General features: G+C 56.1%; 1 protein-coding gene across 2 annotated transcripts in view; it reads left to right on the forward strand.

Annotated features, from left to right (window-relative positions):
* Positions 1–12,453, forward strand: part of LOC105485913 (RAB11 family interacting protein 3) — a 99,139-nt gene extending 86,686 nt beyond the window's left edge. For both annotated transcript variants that reach the window (XM_071083776.1, XM_011748528.3), the window contains 6 exons: positions 2,858–2,998; positions 8,880–8,961; positions 9,698–9,835; positions 10,068–10,223; positions 10,407–10,547; positions 10,674–12,453. In XM_071083776.1, the coding sequence (XP_070939877.1) occupies positions 2,858–2,998; positions 8,880–8,961; positions 9,698–9,835; positions 10,068–10,223; positions 10,407–10,547; positions 10,674–10,787 (772 nt within the window). In that variant the 3' untranslated portion in view covers positions 10,788–12,453. The remainder of the gene's footprint in view (positions 1–2,857; positions 2,999–8,879; positions 8,962–9,697; positions 9,836–10,067; positions 10,224–10,406; positions 10,548–10,673) is intronic.
* The last annotated feature ends 2,061 nt before the right edge of the window (positions 12,454–14,514 follow it).

Below are 14,514 nucleotides of genomic sequence, written 5' to 3' on the forward strand. Positions count from 1 at the left end.
CTACACATATGCTGCGCCTCCAGAGACCACTGTCTCCTCCTTGTCAAGGAGAATCTGGAGGGGCCGCCAGACATGCTTGTTTTTTGTTTTTTTAAGAGACAGGGCCTCCCTCTGTTGCTCAGGCTGAGTGCTGACTACAGCCTCTACCTCCCAGACACAAGCGACCTGCCTACCTCTCAGCCTTCGATGTAGCTGGGACTACAGGTGTGCGCCACCACGCCCAGCCTTTTTTTTTTTTTTTGAGACGCGGCCTCGCTCTGTCTCCAGGCTGGCGTGCAGTGGCGCAATCTTGGCTCACCGCAACCTCCACATCCTGGATTCAAGCGATTCTTCTGCCTCAGCTTCCTGAGTAGCTGGGACTACAGGCATGCACCACCATGCTGGGCTAATTTTTTTATTTTTAGTAGAGACAGGGTTTCACCATATTGACCAGGCTGGTCTCGAACTCCTGACCTTGTGATCTGCCATCCTCAGCCTCCCAAAGTGCTGGGATTACAGGCATGAGCCACCGTGCGCGGCCTACTTTTTAAATTTTTTGTAGAGATGAGGTCGCACCATGTTGCCCATGCTGGTCTCAAATGCCTGGCCTCAAGCGATCCTCCTACCTTGGCCCCCCAAAGTGCTGAAATCAGAGGCGTGAGCCACTGTGTCCAGCCTAGATGCCTTTGTTGAGCTGACTGTCAAGGTTTCATTTGAGTCTGGAGTATGTTCATCAGTTTTCCGTGTGTGTGGTGTGAAGTCCACCCTGCTGCCTTGCTCCGCCCACTGACCATCTGCAGCGCAGCCCCGGCCACATTCAGTTCCTGTGGCTGTTCCCTGTGGTGCTCACCTCCACTGTCCTAAACAACACGTTACCCGTTTTCAGTATCATCTGCCCGTCCTGAGCCATTTGCTCTCTAGCCGTGCCGTACAGCTGCCATCCTGGGAATTCCGAGTGCTTCCCCTGGGTTTGAGTCCTTATTTTCTGGGTCCCACGTTTTCTTCTTTTTGCCAACTCGTTTTCTGAGGACGTCACTGATAGTTGCCTGGAAGAGGGAGCACAGGAGCCAGATGCTCTGAGAACTGCTTGTGTGGAAGTACTTAGTCCTCCCACCCCTGCTCCAGTCCATAGCGTAGCTGGGCATAAAATTCTAGGTCAGAAATTGAATTCCCTGAGAATTTGAAGACCTCTGACCCCGTGCTGTGACTGAGGACCCGCTGTTGCCGCAGGGCCTTGCTATTCTCCGTAACTTCTGTTTCCCACCCTACATACTTGGATGAGGATCTTGTATTATTTGCCGTGCCATGCACCTGGTTTTCAGCCTTCAGTTTGTTGTTTTGTGTTTTGAGACAGAGCCTTGCTGTATCGCCCAGGCTGGAGTGCAATGGTGCAATCTCTGCTCACTGCAACCTCTGCCTCCCGGGTTCAAGCAATTCTGCTTCAGCCTCCCAAGTAGCTGGGATTATAGGCATGTGCCACTGCGCCTGGCTAATTTTTGTATTTTTAGTAGATTCGGGATTTCACCACATTGGTCACGATGGTCTCGAACTCCCGATCTCAGGTGATCCGCCCACCTCGGCCTCCCAGAGTGCTGGGATTACAGGCGTGAGCCCAACATCTTGATCGGAGGTTTAGATCGTCCTTCCCACACTTTCAGTTCCCGGGAGCTGTTCCTTGTTGTCTGTCTGTTCTGCAGCGGCCCGCCCTGACCCTGCAGCTGTGGCTCTTGGCTCGAGGAGGGCACTGGCTCAGGGACCTTTCCTCACTGTCTCCTGCATCATGTGTCTCCCTGGGGTCCTCGCTTGGTGTTTGCTTTGGCCAGTTCCTGTTGAAAGCTTGCCTGTTGTGTCTGGTGATCTTTGGCCATCCGTCCACTCCTGCGTGTGAGGCACCACAAGGATAAGAGGCTCTGTGCAAGGCAGGGCTTCAGGGCCTGGGCTGTGCTGTGTCAGTGGGCAGGGCCTGTGCCCTTCTCTTTGGGACAGTCCAGTCCTGTCTCCTGCAGGTGGTTGTGAAGATCTAGGGAAGGCCAGGGTCTCCCCGCCCCGTGGGAATGTCGTCTTTTCCCTGTGGTCTAGCTGACACCTGCCCTGCCTCTGCTCTGAGGTGACCTGGATGGGACTGGTCTCTATACCCACTTCCCCAGCCTGGAGGGGACTGGGAGCAGAGTGGGCCCCCCTCCACTTGTGGCCCCTCACAGCCTCTGGGGCCCAGATGTGCCCAGCAGCCAGAGGTAGACTCGTCCTGGCTCCCATGTGGACCTGGCAACTCAGGAAGCCTCGTGAGCACCTTTGGGAGATGTGCCATGAACCTACTATACTGCAGCTGAAGGCAGACACCGCCCGCACACTCAGTTCCCCGGTGTTCAGTTGCCACGGGCCATGTGCTTCATCAGACTCACTTCCTGGAAATGCTGTGGCCCTTGGACCCTGGTACCTTCACGTTCCTTCCCGAGGCTCCGAGGCTCCGAGGCTCCGTGCCTCTGGGCCCTGAGCTCACTCACTGTGTGTAGTGGCCGCAGGTGGAGCAGCTGCATGAACAGAGTGCACCAGGGGCGGTCACCTGGCGGGCTTGGGCCCTCGGGGTGCTGCAGTCCACACAGCACAAGCGGGCAGTGCCTGTGGGTATCAGCTGGGCCGGGGTGCAGTGGACACTGCTCTGGCCACCCCTAGCTGCCTTTAGTGTGGGAGGCGAGGCTATCTGGGGGTGTGTGCGCTGCTTCAGAACTGCCTTGACCAGAGCTCGGGGATGCCCTTCTCGGCCCTCCTCCCTGGTGGCGGCAGGTTCTCTGGAGGTCCTGAGGCAGCTTCTGGGCATGGGTGGAGCCACTGCACACCCTGCCTGGAGACAGCTCAGCTCCTCCTTTTGCCTTTCAAGAGCAAACGCCCTGGAGGAGCAGCTGAAGGAGCAGGAGCTGAGAGCCTGCGAGATGGTCCTGGAAGAGACCCGGCGGCAGAAGGAGCTCCTGTGCAAGATGGAGAGGGAGAAGAGCATCGAGATCGAGAACCTGCAGGCCAGGTAGGCGGTTCCCAACAGCCCGCCCATCCCAGAATGCTGCAGGCCAGGTAGGAGAGGTTCCCTGACAGCCTGTCCACCCCAGAACGCTGCAGTGGCTAGGAATAACCTGAATTTTAGAAAAAGGGGAAAAGCTATGTGGTGAAGACCTTAAAACTCCCCAAAAAGCCACAAGAAATCAGTTCAAAGACTGACCCTGTGTGGGTGTTGGTTTCTCTAAATCTACGTCTACAATATATCCAGTCTGTTTAAAACACTAATTTTTTTTTGTTTTTTTTTTTTTGTTTTTTGGGGTTGTTTTTTTTGAGACAGAGTCTTGCTCTCTCCCCCAGGCTGGAGTGCAGTGGCGCGATTACAGCCCACTGCAAGCTCTGCCTCCCGGGTTCACATCATTCTTCTGCCTCAGCCTCTCAAGTAGCTGGGACTACAGGTGCCCACCACCACACCCAGCTAATTTTTTTGCATAAAATACCAATCTTTTTTTAAGGGAACTTGACAAAATTACTTTTACATTCATCTGGAGACATAGCCTTGGATGAGTCAGAAAAAGTGGGAAAACAATAAGGAAGAAGATTAACGATACTATATTAAAATATATCATAAAGGAGGCAGGGCACAGTGGCTCACGCCTGTAATCCCAGCACTTTGGGAGGCCGAGGTGGGTGGATCACTTGAGGTCAGGAGTACAAGACCAGCCTGGCCAACAAGGTAAAACCCTGTCTCTACTAAACAACAAAAAAAAGTCAGGCATGGTGGCACGCGCCTGTAATCTCAGCTACTTGGGAGGCCGAGGCATGAGAATCACTTAAACCCAGAGGCAGAGGTTGCAGTGAGCTGAGATTGTGCCACTGAACTCTAACCTGGATGACAGAGTGAGACTCCATCTCCAAAAACAATTTAATTAAAAAATATATATATATATAAAATAAAGGGAAAAATTATTTTTTATTTTTTAATTATTATTTTTTTTTATGGAGTCTTGCTCTGTCACCCAGGCTGGAGTGCAGTGGTGCAATCTCGACTCACTGCAAGCTCCGCCTCCCAGGTTCACGTCATTCTTCTGTCTCAGGCTCCCAAGTAGCTAGGACTACAGGCGCCTGCCATCACACCTGCCTAAATTTTTGTATTTTTAGTAGAGACAGGTTTCACAGTATTAGCCAGGATGGTCTCGATCTCCTGACCTCATGATCCAGCCGCCTTGGCCTCCCAAAGTGCTGGGATTATAGGCGTGAAACACGGCACCTGGCCTTTTTTTTTTTTTGAGACCAAGTGTCGCCCTGTCTTCCAGGCTGGAGTGCAGGGAGCGATCTCAGCTCACCACAACCTCCATCTCCTTGGTTCAAGCAATTCTCCTGCCTCAGCCTCCCTAGTAGCTGGGACTACAGGCTCGCACCACTGCACCCGGCTATTTTTTGTATTTTTAGCAGAGATGGTGTTTCACCATGTTGGCCAGGATGGTCTTGAACTCTTGTGATCCACCTGCCTCGGCCTCCCAAAGTGCTGGGATTACAGGTGTGAGCCACTGTGCCCAGCCAAAACATCATTATTTTTAATAGCGATGGGGGTTCTTGCTGTGTTGCCCAGGCTGGTCTTGAACTGCTGGGCTCAAGCAATCCTCTCACCTCGCCCTCCCAAAGTGCTGGGATTACAGGCGTGAGCCACCGTGCCAGCCGAGGCACAAACTAATATTAAAGCAGCACAGTGCCTCGCGTACTTCTCCATCTGGGAACTCATGCTGTGGATTCCTGGTGTGTGTTTACAAATACATTTGCAAGGAACGGTTCTGTAAAGGTAAAAAGCATCAGGTAACTTAAAATACCTATAATCAGAGGAATCTAGAGTTGTCTATCCTTCTTGTGTGTCTGGGTAGTGAGAGTGGAGGAAGTTGTTTTATACAGTTTTTTGTTTGTCTGTCTGTTTTGAGATGGGGTCTTGCTCTGTGCCCTGGCTGGAGTGCAGTGGCTCTGTCATGGCTCACTGCAGACTTGAACTCCTGGGCTCAAGCAATCCTCCTGCCTCAGCCCCCGAGTCACTGGGGCTGTAAGTGTGCTCTATCATACCCGGCTAACTTTTCCTTTTTGGTAGAGATGAGGTCTTGCTATGTTGCCCAGGCTGGTCTCGAACTCTTAGCTTTAAGCAGTTCTCCCACCTTGGCCTCGTTTTGTTGCTGTTGTTGGGGTTTTTGGTTGTCGTTTTTTTTCCTTCCCCATACTCTCAGCAGAGCCACCTCAGCCTCTTAAAGTGCTGGGATTATGGGCCTGAACCACCTCATGTGGCTTCTTTAAACTGAGCATGTACTACTTTTAGATTTTGAAATACAGTTGCTTTAAATATTCATAAAGGGATTTCAGGTTCTTTTGCTTGTGTTCCTTCCAGCTCTTAAAGCTAAGATACTTGCCTTATCTAAGAAGAGCTCCTAGGCATTTTCAAAAGTGGGTGGCAGGAAGGAGCCTGCACGCAGAGAGCTGTGCGGGATGCCCTGCACAGGGAGGCCTCCGTGCCTGCCATCGCAGTGGGGCGCCGTCTTCTGGGGAGCAAGGTCAGGGCAGCCAGGACAGTGTTCTCCCCTGGCTTTGGCACAGTACAGTTGAGTGGGCTCCAAATTAAAGTACGTTTCTCGTCTGTGAGCACCAGGGAGCACCTCCCGTGGGACCTGTCCACTGGGGCTGAGGTTGAGGCACAGCTGTGTGGACATCCTGCCTCCTCTGTGTGCTCTGGTGTGGAGGGGCACAAGATAGGGGTCTCACGAGGCCCTCAGGGAGCAAGCAGGGCCCAGTGTCACTGCCACTTGTGAGCAAGCTGCCTACCCGCCCTAAGCCCTTGGGGACAGTGCCACCGTGTTCTGGACCTTGTCAGTCTCCTGCAGCTTCTTGGAGTGGCCACCAGCAACTTTGTGGTTCTCAGGGCTGCTCAGGCCCTCAGAGGCCCCTGCAGTCAACCCAGCACCGAAGCCTCTGGCATCTTGGGGACTTCCCCAGCCTCTGCCCGTCTGGTGTACAGGAAGACCCTGGTCAGTGCAATGACAGTCTCAGTCCGGGGTCCCTCAGGAACAGAGGGCCAGGAGGCAGGACCCCCAGCACCTGCATCGGAACCTCCTGGGAGCAGCAGGGCTGGCCGTCTTTGCAGTTGCAGTGCCTAGAAAACAGCTGGATTTCAGGCGCGGGGCCTCAGTAGAGATGAAAGTTAAAGCTGAAAGGGCATAGAGAAGATGGAGGAGTGGAGAGACCGGAACTTTGGACATCCTTGTTTAGGGACCGGGAAAGAAGAATATGTGTCATCAGCAGAATGGGGCTGTACGAAGGTCACAGGCAGAGATCTGAATCTCAGGACACAGGGCCTGGAAGAGGTTCTAGGAAAGGCCAGGTACCTCTGGGAGTGGGGCCCCCAGGGGCCTCCAGAAAGTATGGGAGCCCCTGGCAGGCTACAGAGAGCTGAAGTGAAGGCTGATGGGGCCACAGTGGCATGTCCACAGAGGCCAGGGCCTGATTTGCAGGTTATGGCACCTGCTGAACCCCTGGCGTTGGGGTACATGACCCATCATCAGGCAGAGTGAACTGGGTGAACGTGGCCCTGGTGTGTGGTGCTTTCTAGCAGCATGTGAGCCAAGGAAGCCCAGGGAAGCCTTCGCTTTTGCCACGTAGCATAGCTCGTCCTTCCAAAAAATGTGAGTAGACTCCCCCGAGCCTGATACTGAAAGGAAAGAAGGCAGAAAGACTGACCCCAGCGCTGGGCAGAGCTGAGTGTGTCTGATGGACAGTGAGAGACTGGGGCAAGGAGGAAAGAAAGAGGGGCCAGGCTTCGGGAGGGCAGCGCTGCTGTGCGTGAAGCTGTGCAGCTCTGTGTTTTCTTCTCTTTGCATGTCTGTAGTTTTGAAATTCAATAGAATTAAAACATAATTTGCTTTCAATAATTATGAACAAAACATGCAAGTGTTACTCTGAAAGGAGAAAACAACTGCAGGTAGAGCCATCTGGACTCCAGGGTTAGAGGTGGAGAATGGAACTTACTATGCTCTGGTCAGCAAAACAACAGGAAAGGCAGATGGCAAAGGTGTAGCCCAGAAAGCACAGCTGCACACACTCCTAACACACACAACACCCTGCGCCAGCAGCTACACCGGGGTTTGCATCTCGGGGCAGCCACGCAGGCGACACGTACCGGGGTTTGCATCTTGGTACATGAAGGCTCAGAAGTGGGTAGCACCAGGAACTGTGGAAGTTGGGTGAAGGCAAGGCTCACACAGGAGGGTCCCCCCCCACATACAGCTGGGTCACACCCATCCCCACCCTAGAGGAGGAGTCTGGACTGCAGAGCACCAACACACACCGGAGTGACACCAGTGAGTGCCCTTGTCCTCCTGACGAACGCCTGTGGCCAAGGGTCTGACCAGCCCCAGACAAGTCCCTGGGAGCGCGCCTGTCCTGGGCACCCCGTGGCCTCCCTGGTGGTGCAGAGGCCAGCAGGTGCTCTTGGGAAGGGGTTGCATCTGCTTTGCCCCTGGTCTCAATCATCAGTTCTGCAAAGCAAGAGCAAGTCCCCTCCTGGGTAGAGGACACCTGAAGCCCTTCCCGCCCAGCCCTGTGCTTTTCCATCTTATACCCTCCTGGGTAGAGGACACTTGAAGCCCTTCCCGCCCAGCCCTGTGCTGCCCCTGGGTTTCCATCTTACACCAAATTCTGGGTGTGGGTGCAGGTTAGGTTGAATTAGAAGGGATGGCAGGGTAACAGGATAGTGAGGACAACTGGATTATGGAGAAGATCCAGGGTTCCTTGGAGAAATGGCCAGTTCTGAGGCTGGGACGGGAAAAGGCAGGCTGAGCCTGCAGCAGTGTGTAGTATCTGAAAATGAGGAAGTGCTTACACTAAACCCCCCCCCTGCCATGAGCACAGACACAGGGTATGTCAGAGGGACACGGGCCAGCTGAAGGAGTTGCCAGACGCCAAAGCTGGAACAGTTCAAGTAACAAACTCATAGTGATAGCATTGGATTACAATCCAAAACATAAAGTTCATGAGTCCATCGTGACACAAATAAATGACTATTAATAAACAGAGAAGAGGGCCGGGTGCGGTGGCTCACACCTGTAACCGCAGCACTTTGGGAGGCTGAGGTGGGTGGATCACCTGAAGTCAGGAGTTCAAGACCAGCCTGGCCAACATGGCAAAATCCCGTCTCTACTGAAAATACAAAAATTAGTCAGGCGTGATGGCGGGCGCCTGTAATCCCAGCTACTCAGGAGGCTGAGGGCAGGAGAATTGCTTGAACCCCAGGAGGTGGAGGTTGCAGTGAGCCAAGATTGCGCCACTGCACTCCAGCCTGGTGACAGAGTGAGACTCCTCCTCAAAAAAAATAAATAAAATAAAAAATAAGGCCGGGCACGGTGGCTCACGCCTGTAATCCCAGCACTTTGGGAGGCCGAGACGGGCGGATCCTGAGGTCAGGAGATCAAGACCATCCTGGCTAACACGGTGAAACCCCGTCTCTAATAAAAATACAAAAAAAAATTAGCCCGGTGCGGTGGCGGGCGCCTGTAGTCCAGCTACATGGGAGGCTGAGGCAGGAGAATGGCGTGAACCCGGGAGGCGGAGCTTGCAGTGAGCCGAGATCGCGCCACTGAACTCCAGCCTGGGCAACAGAGCGAGACTCCTTCTCAAAATAAATAAATAAATACAATAAAATAATAAAAAATAAAATCCTTCAAAGATTACAGAAAAGCTCTGCCCGGAGCACTTGGGTGGGCACCTAAGGACTGGCCCTGGTCATTTGGGGGCGTCTGTGTGTCACAGGGCAGCCCCAGCAGGGTTTCCCTGAGACACGGGGTGCCCTGGTCCTGCAGAGGCACATGCTTCCCAGAGTGAGTTTCAGCCTTGCTCTCGTGTCCCAGGCTGCAGCAACTGGACGAGGAGAACAGTGAGCTCCGGTCCTGCACGCCCTGTCTGAAGGCCAACATTGAGCGCCTGGAGGAGGTGAGCTGCCTACATCCTGGAGCTGTGGCTAGTGGGCCCAGCCCGTGCCCTGCCTGTGGGGCAGCCGAGGTAGCCCTGAGCTCTGTGCTGAGCAGGATGCTGTGCTGTGTGTGAGGGAACAGGGCCAGCTCAGGGCCCAGGCCACTGGAAGGCACCGGACCTGAAGGCACTGTTCCACCCACAGGAGCAGGGCCCAGAGGCTCACTCCTAGATGGACCCAGGGCTCTGAATCTGGGAATTGTCCTCCAAGGGGAAGGCATCAGCCAGCCACTCACGCCCCGACCCCTGCAGACGTGGAGGCAGAGGCTGCATGTGGGGTTCCCACACCCCAGCTCATCACTGTGAGACCTCCCTCCCCCCACCTCACCAGCTGTGCTCTGGGAAGCTCCCAGGAAGGATATTCTCAGAGCACTTGGGCCCTGGCTCCCGTGAACCAGAGGAGCCCGGCTGGAGCTGCCCACAGCCACTGAGTCAGGTCCTGTCCACACAAAGGTCCTTCCTGCCCCTCATGAGAAATGGCCCTCGTGGCCTGTGTGTGTGAGGCGCCCAGAGGCAGGTGGCCTTGACCTCCACTGAGAGGCAGGAAGGCTCAGACCCAGCCCTGTCGCGCTCCAACACGGGGGCTACCATGCTGCTGTTTGGGAGACTCAGAGACTGGAGGGACAGATGACCGGGGCAAGCTGCATGCACAGGTGGGAGGGCGACGCACATCCAGGGCAGGTGTCCACCCCTGCAGGAGAAGCAGAAGCTGTTGGATGAGATAGAGTCGCTGACGTTGCGGCTCAGCGAAGAGCAGGAGAACAAGAGGAGGATGGGGGACAGGCTGAGTCACGAGAGGCACCAGTTCCAGAGGGACAAGGAGGCCACACAGGAGGTGAGCTGGCACCCACCCTGCCCCATGCCAGTCCTGCCCCCAGCCTGCCCCAGGGGAAGCCTTTGTTTCCTAAGATGCTAGCTTTTGGCTGTGAGCTTTGGACATAGCTGCTGGTGTGTGTCGTCTTCCCGAGAGACGGCCAGATCAACCCTGAGGTTCTACAGCCAAGTGATGGCTGATGGTGTCCCCTGGGAGCCCAGGCCCCCCGGCTCACCCAGCGGTTGCCCTGCAGCTGATCGAGGACCTCCGAAAGCAGCTGGAGCACCTGCAGCTCCTGAAGCTGGAAGCTGAGCAGCGGCGGGGCCGCAGCAGCAGCATGGGCCTGCAGGAGTACCACAGCCGCGCCCGGGAGAGCGAGCTGGAGCAGGAGGTCCGCAGGCTGAAGCAGGTGGGCAGGCCTGGGCCTCCCTCCCTCACATTCCTGCAGAATGTTCCACAAGGCTGGTTGGGAAGGTTGGGACATGGAGGGTCAGCATCTGAGCTGGAGGCCTTTTTCCCTGGGCAGTCCTTGTCCCTGCTCAGCCATCTGCAGGGGCCACAGCCCAGTAGTGATGTTGCTGTGCCCTCCCAGGACAACCGCAACCTTAAGGAGCAGAACGAGGAGCTGAACGGGCAGATCATTACCCTCAGCATCCAGGGCGCCAAGAGCCTCTTCTCCACAGCCTTCTCTGAGTCCCTGGCTGCAGAGATCAGCTCTGTCTCCCGAGATGAGGTAACACATCCCATGCCTGCACAGTGCGGCCTGGGGTTTACAGCCCGCACGGTCTGTGCGCTGTGGTTTATGCACTGTGGCCTGTGGCCCGTGCGCCTCAGCTCTGACTGCCTGCTCTCCCTACAGCTCATGGAGGCAATTCAGAAGCAGGAGGAGATCAACTTCCGCCTGCAGGACTACATCGACAGGATCATCGTGGCCATCATGGAGACCAACCCGTCCATCCTGGAGGTCAAGTAGAGGCAGGAAGGCCCAGCCTGGGCTGGATTCGGGACTCCAGCACCCTGGAGTGGTCCCGTCACACCGTGAGGAGCCAAGACCAGCAGGTCCCACAGCCGACGGTGCCCAGAGCATGCAGGGAGTCCTCATGCAGCTGGGCTGGGGCCGCCAAAGACAGGGGCTGCCAAAGGGGCAGAGGGTGGTGGAGAGGAGAGGGAGAAAGGGAAGTCCCAGGGCCCGGGGTCCATAGAGGGTGAGGGTTGTGGCGGGGCCATCCATCAGCGCTGACCTTTCGGGGGGCCCAGAGCTTTCCAGCCCTAAGTCACCCTGGCCGTGAACGCCTATACTTCAGTTCAGCAGGATGGGTTGGAGAGCCTCTCTGTGCAGAGGTGTGGGGTGAGCCCCGCTGTGGCCTCCTTGTGGTGGTCCCTTTCCACATGCAGCCCTATTGGGAAGAAAGGAAGAAAACGGGTCCTTCCAGGGGTGCTGCTGCCTAAGCCACCCACACAAGTACCCTGGTGCCGTTTCACCCATGCTGAGCCGTTGCTGATGGCTGACGGGCTCCCGGACCCTCACCTCAGACATGGTGGTGCGGGAAGGACGGGTGGGCAAGGCTGGTGCATTTCCCCAGCTCTACCTACGCTGCTTGGGCCATTGCCCAGTCAGATGTGGTCACCTCAGTCCAGCTCTGGGGCCTCCAGGCCATGTGGCTGTTCCCATGGCCCATTCCTCGCTGCAGTAACCCCTGGGGGCTCTGACCACCTATGGGGGTCGGGCAGGAGCCACTGGGGCCCTCTACTCCGACATCAGGACCTGAGATTACAGCTGTGTGGCGCTCTCTCCCTGGGTGGGGTGGATGCTGCAGGCTCCTCTGGCTCCCAGGTGCTGCTTCTCCACAGGTGCGGCCTGACCTGGCCTCCTAAAGGCCACACCCTCCCCACGCACTTCCCAGGCCAGAGTCCAAACATCAGGAACCCTGTTTTCTTGTTTGTGTCTCACTTAGAAATCGTGGTTCTTCCCCGAGGGTGCGTGTTATAGGAGGGAGAGGGCAGGGAAGACTCACAGCAGAGCGGGAGGGGCTGCGCTTCTCGGGTCCGCACCCCAGGCGCAGCGGTGTCACCCCGCAGGGCTGCAGGCCCGCCCCTGACCCCCCAGCATTCCCGGGTGGGCCCAGACCCCATCACCAAGACTGGCCACCTGCTGCGTGTGAGTGCGCGCATGTGTGCGTGCGTGCGTGCGTGCGTGCACCTGTGTGGCCCCGCATCCACCGCCTTCCATGCTAGGATGTAAGAGGTCGCCTCCTATTGTACATTTGGGGAAAGCCTTGGGTGTAAATCAGTGTAAACTTGGAGGAGAAATTTTTCTATCATGTAGAGTAGGTATTTTTTATAGATTGAAGGTTGATCAATTTTTTAATACTTTCAAGAGAGAAAACTATCTGTGTATACACATGAAATATATATATATATATATATGTATAATATATAAAGACTGGCACCCTGCCTCTCTGTGCCCAGGCCCAGCCCTGGTGACACGGCACCACTCAGCAGTGCTGTCGCTATAAGCATGGACTCCCAGGAGACAGTGTGGGAAACGCTCCTGCTTTAATTCCTCAAGAAACGGCTCTTCCTGCCTGGATGCAGGAGGGCAGGGGCCACCACAGATTAAAGCTGTTACTGCACACGCAGAGGCCGGCTCCTTCCTCCGGGGGGCCACAGGGTGGGGTGGGAGTCTTGTGGGCCGGGCCCAGCTTCCCTCAAGGCGTCCGGGGCCATCAGTTGTCTGAGCTCAGAACCCAGGAGACGTGCCTGGCTCTGCAGCTTGGTCAGACCAAGACCCTTCCAAGGCTGCAGGATTGCACCTCCAGGTCCAGCAGAGCCTGGCAGCTTTCTGGCTAGGTTCTGGATCCTCACGAGTTGCTGAGACAGCATCAAGGTGGGGCCAGGGAAAGGGGGCAGCACAGGGCTGTGTGGGGCTCAGGAGGGCGGGGGGCCGGGCAAAGGGGGCAGCACAGGGCTGTGTGGGCATCACAGCTCTGGGTCAGTATCCCCGCCTCTGGGGATGTACGTCCCTTGTCGGGAGAGCTGTCAGCATGTCCCCAGGATGAAGAGAAGAAGCGGGGGGCAGGGCACAGAGGCTCACGCTATAATCTCAGCACTTTGGGAGGCCAAGGCAGGAGGATCGCTTGAACCCAGGAGTTTAAGACCAGCTTGGGCAACATAGCAAGGCCCCATCTCTAAAAAATAAATTAGCCAGGCTTGGTGGTGCACACTTGTAGTCCCAGTTCCTTGGGAGGCTGAGGTGGGAGAACTGCTTGAGCCCAGGAGATGGAGGTTACAGTGAGCTGTGATCACACCGCTACACTCCAGCCTGGGCGACAGAGCAAGACCCCATTTCAAAAAGAATTTAAAAGGGCAGTGATGTGCAGGGTGGTGGGAGAACATACCTCAGAAGAGGGGGCAGACACAGGACCAGCACCAGAGGCATAGGAAGGAGGGAAGGCAGGGCCCGATGGGAGTGGGCTCCTGAGGTCACAGGGGCAGCCAGGCAGTCTGAGAGCTTAGTGCCACTGCAGCCACAAGGAACGGCCTGTGGGGAGTGGTCCCATCTGATCAAGAGTCCCCCAAAAACACAAGCCTTGAAAACTAGACCACTTGGTCTGGCATCCAGGAAGCAGACTGCATCTGCATCTCTCTCTCCTCCTGTCCCCGCCCGGGATGCCCGCCTGCCCATCACTCTCAGATGCAGATGGAGAAACCAAGCCCAGGGAGGCTGAGGACCCAGGTCTGTCATCCCCTCAGCCCAGCTGCTGCCTGTGGGCTGGTGACCGGAAGAGGACCAGGCGTGGCCTACAGTGAGGAGTGCTTGAACCCTCAGTGCAGGTGCAGCAGAATGATTCCAGGTCACAGAGCCCAGGAACCCTGGTTGCTTCATGAGTTAGAACTGAGGAGTGATATGGGTGGTGTGGGCATGTCCAAGGCCAAGTTCCTGCTCCCAGGAAAAGGGCCTGCTCTCTCACCTACGTAGGGGTCTCTGTGTGGTGCCAGCAGGGCCCATTCCTGCTTAGAGGGAGAAGCTGGAGGTGGGGAGAGGGACTCATTACACGCTTCCAGGCCAGAGCCAGGGAGGGGAAGGGGAGCAGCTTCCTTCTTATACCCCACTGTGGTCTAGGAGCACCTCAGTTTCATTTCCATGCTAGATTTTAAACGTGAAGCCTGTACACAGTCCAGCTGGCCCCACCTCGATGACCCATTGGGGTCTCTAGCCCAAAGGAGTTTAAGACAGGAGGACACGCCGGGCGCGGTGGCTCACGCCTGTAATCCTAGCGCTTTGGGAGGCCGAGGCGGGCGGATCACAAGGTCAGGAGATCGAGACCACGGTGAAACCCCGTCTCTACTAAAAATACAAAAAATTAGCCGGGCACGGTTGTGGGCGCCTGTAGTCCTAGCTACTTGGGAGGCTGAGGCAGGAGAATGGCGTGAACCCGGGAGGCGGAGCTTGCAGTGAGCCGAGATCGCGCCACTGCACTCCAGCCTGGGCGACAGAGCGAGACTCCGTCTCAAAAAAAAAAAAAAAAAAAGACAGGAGGACACAGGATGAAATGGAAACATTCCCGTAAGGGCTGCCAGAGACCTTGTCGGTGAGCGAGAGCAGGGTGGGGTGGCCAGTGTGCATGCCTGGTGGACGTGCCCAGAAGCCCGCAACCCCCAGGAGGCCTGAACGTGTCCCTCTGGAGTGTTGCCCCCCC

Source organism: Macaca nemestrina, chromosome 18 (assembly GCF_043159975.1).
Source record: "Macaca nemestrina isolate mMacNem1 chromosome 18, mMacNem.hap1, whole genome shotgun sequence".
Lineage (NCBI taxonomy): Eukaryota > Metazoa > Chordata > Mammalia > Primates > Cercopithecidae > Macaca > Macaca nemestrina.